The 3,458-nt window shown below is 30.9% G+C and overlaps 1 protein-coding gene across 1 annotated transcript; it reads right to left on the bottom strand.

The window, feature by feature from the left end:
* Window positions 1-483: 483 nt before the first annotated feature.
* Window positions 484-1,191, bottom strand: LOC134717583 (E3 ubiquitin-protein ligase TRIM71-like). The gene has a single exon (XM_063580077.1). It carries the CDS (start codon window positions 1,189-1,191, stop codon window positions 484-486), a length of 708 nt encoding a protein of 235 aa, XP_063436147.1.
* Between the last annotated feature and the right edge of the window lie 2,267 nt (window positions 1,192-3,458).

The following is a 3,458-nucleotide window of genomic DNA, read 5'->3' as shown; positions in this document are numbered from 1 at the left end:
ATAAAATGCATGAAATTAGAATTACATATATAAATAACGAGAAAAACAGTTATATATATTAGTTAAGTACTAGTTTAAAACCAAGTATATTTTTGCATTTCTACATATGTTTACGTATTGTCGAGATTGGTAAATGTACATGTATCAACACAACTTAGGATGTACACTGCCATAGACACCGTATTTATCTACTGGAGCACATTGTGAATCCATAATATTAAACAATACATTTGTAATGAACACATATTTGTATTTCATGAATTATCTCTTCTTCGTTTGTGATATCATATCCCGACATAAGTTGATATTTAAAAAAACAACATAATTTTGATTTTGCAAAAATAGCTGTCTCATTAAGAGACTATGGTTATATTGAAGCAATTATTACGACCACAAAATGCTCAGTCATTTTAAGTAAAATTACCTGATTATGTAGTTACCAAACAGCTGTTTAACGTCGTTATATGTTGCGGACTTAGCAGTTTACTGTATTTTCGGAAATTCAGGTATAGGCTTAACTGTCAGCTTTGCGATGTCGTCTGTATGCTTCTGTAAAGACTGTAACAATTTTCGATCGTTTCGTGTCTTGTTGAGTTCATGTATTTTCTTGTCTAAGTCGCGTCCTGCCTTCAAATCCAATTGAGTATCTTCCAATAGCTTAGTTAATTTGTTCCTTTCCTTCCTGGATTGATCCTTGACCGATGCAATCTTCTCTGAGATACATTTATCAACCATGGTCTTTATCTTTGTACCTTCTTCTGTAATAGCTTTGACTATTCCTCCCACCTTCACATCAAATGCCTTCAGACCTTCTTCTATCTGCTTCATGTTTTGGGTTGCCTTATATACCTTACTACGCAGGTCTGTTGTATTCGTCTGCTTTAGCTGTGATATGCTGTCGAGAAGTTTGGAAAAGGCGTGCCCTAAGTGACTGCCAGTCACACAACTGCTACATACCGCTACGTTACAGGTATTACATACAAAACTTACGTCTTCATTGTGGTCTTTACATTTTGATTTATCTTCCGGTATAACATCAGAGGAAGACTGAAACTGGTGGTTCTTTGTCACTCTCTGTCGTTTATGAAAGCCTTTACAATTGTTACAAAAGTACTGTTCACACTCTAAGCAGTAATGCGATCCAGAAGCCCTTACACAAATCTCACACGTTTTAGAAGCTGCCTGAGCCATGTTGTCAATAATTCATTAAAAGGTATTTTACATATGTACGGCAAATAACCAATGACAACAATTGTCTACACTATACACAAGTGTCGGGTAATTATGTATGACGCGTCTTTTAAATAGAACTAGTAAAACAATTATAATTTTGTATACAAAACTATGGTGTGGTTGAACAGCTTTCCGATTAGGTTGAGTACTTACTCATGTTACTTACATTTAGTTTTTATTTAGACGTGTTATAGTAATCGCTTATCATTATGTACATTACAATTAAAATGAAAAAATATAATCTTACTGTAATTGCAGAAATTTTCATTTCATATTAAATTTCGTTTATTTCGTGAATAAGAATTATCCACGAAATTAAAATATGATTGTTTATTTACCAAATCTGAATTTAAAATACGTAAATATTGACATTTTTTTATTAGAGAAAATCATATTGACAACATATAAATGATGAACATCAATGCAATAAAAGAAAATCTTAGGTATAAGCTCAAAAATATCAAACTGTAAAAACGTAGTATTTTAGCCAGATGATAATTCTTATCTTTTGTGTGTACAGGAATAAATTACGATCAAGTAATTATAACTTGCTAAATATAGCTAGACATATCTGGGCGTCTTTCAATAAAAGTGTTAATCTCAGACCAAACAAAATGGAAAATCAACTTGTCAAAAACTTTGTTCAAGAGTTTATTTTGAATACCTGTATTATAGACCTGTTTGTTACTAAAAAAAGAGCAATCTTAAACAGTTAAACACTCTTTAAAATGATCTTTTTTCATAATTTATGCACTGTTTCGTATGGAACATGTGTACACTATGGAACTGATTCTAAACGCAAATCTTATTGCATTTTGATGTCTTTTATATACATTCCAGTTTGTTTTACCTTATATACTAAAACGATGAACGATTACCTTTGTTCTGAATTGGAGAACTATTTTGTATCGATAAATATTAGACATTACTTTACATATAAAGGTTAAAATCATGTTACGTAGTGGACATTTTGATCAGTTTCAATGTACATGATAGTATGTGCGATACGGACCAATACATAAGTCAACTGGCGTCGAAAAGTTGTTATGTGCAATTCAGAGATATGTGGTTAAAACAGTAACATTTGCGATTTTCAATATGCTCGAAAAAGTGTTCCAGGAGACTGTAAAACTTATTAATATATCCCATGCGTAATTAGTATGGGGAAGACAGTATATTAGAAATTTGTCCGAGATCAGTACAATAAACAGCCAGGCAACTGACTTCCAAAACACTAGTTTTAATCTTATACATGATCTTCTATGTTTATAATTTATTGTCTTGTCTCATATGACGCGATTCAGATTTTAAGATGTACTACAGTTTTAATTTTTATCAAAACAAAATGTATCAACAGAAATGTATGGTGGATAGGACTATAATATCAGGAGTTACCTAATATTAAATTTATAAAGACGTCGATGCAGTTTATACAAAGTAATCATACTTTGGTTAACCATTCTTTCAGATCTGAATTGTCTTAAAACAAGACAAATATTTATAATTTTATATATTGCATACATGGAATAATTTGCAAAATAATGGTTACGGCATTTATTTTATTATTGACACTTTAAGATACAGGTTCATCAGTTTACCTGTTAGTAACCACTCATATTTTGGTTTCAATCTTTATATATTCTTTAAGTTCTAGAGAAGTTCATGTAAGTTGACAGAATGCAAAATTGATGAAAAAGAGCGACTTAAGTAATTCTTCATACAATCATTTGATATCCTTTGAGTTCAGATCAATTTCAAATGGGATCGATATCGCGAGCTAATTACTATAATCCTTTGTCGTGAAAATTTTATCGCATCCTCTTATACTCAACGAATGAACAACTCTCAGGTATTAAACGGGGTTGTGTATTTGGTAGGAGAATAAATAACATAAATGAAATACATTGTCAGCCAAAATTAATGAACTTTTGAAAAATCATATAACAAAACCAATATGACAATGACAACTAATTCAACTGTTTAAATTATACAAAACATAAACCGTTACGCCATGATAGTTTAACTGTTTACAACGTCGGATACATTTCACCATTAGGTAAAAATAAAACACCGCACTCTTTAAATAATTTGGTCAATTGAAATAGCAAAATGTAAACCATTTAAACACAAAGAAAATATTAAGTATACAAATCTATATTTTAACAAGTATATAACATGTCCAGGTACATTTCGAACACATGCAATTCTTTGTAAAACAGCTAGAA

Source organism: Mytilus trossulus, chromosome 5 (assembly GCF_036588685.1).
Source record: "Mytilus trossulus isolate FHL-02 chromosome 5, PNRI_Mtr1.1.1.hap1, whole genome shotgun sequence".
Classification (NCBI taxonomy): domain Eukaryota; kingdom Metazoa; phylum Mollusca; class Bivalvia; order Mytilida; family Mytilidae; genus Mytilus; species Mytilus trossulus.
This window is presented reverse-complemented; position numbering and strand designations above follow the sequence as displayed.

Coding starts and splice junctions, on each gene's coding strand:
- LOC134717583 (XM_063580077.1), bottom strand. CDS start 1,191: ATGGCTCAGGCAGCTTCTAAAACGTGTGAGATTTGTGTAAGGGCTTCT.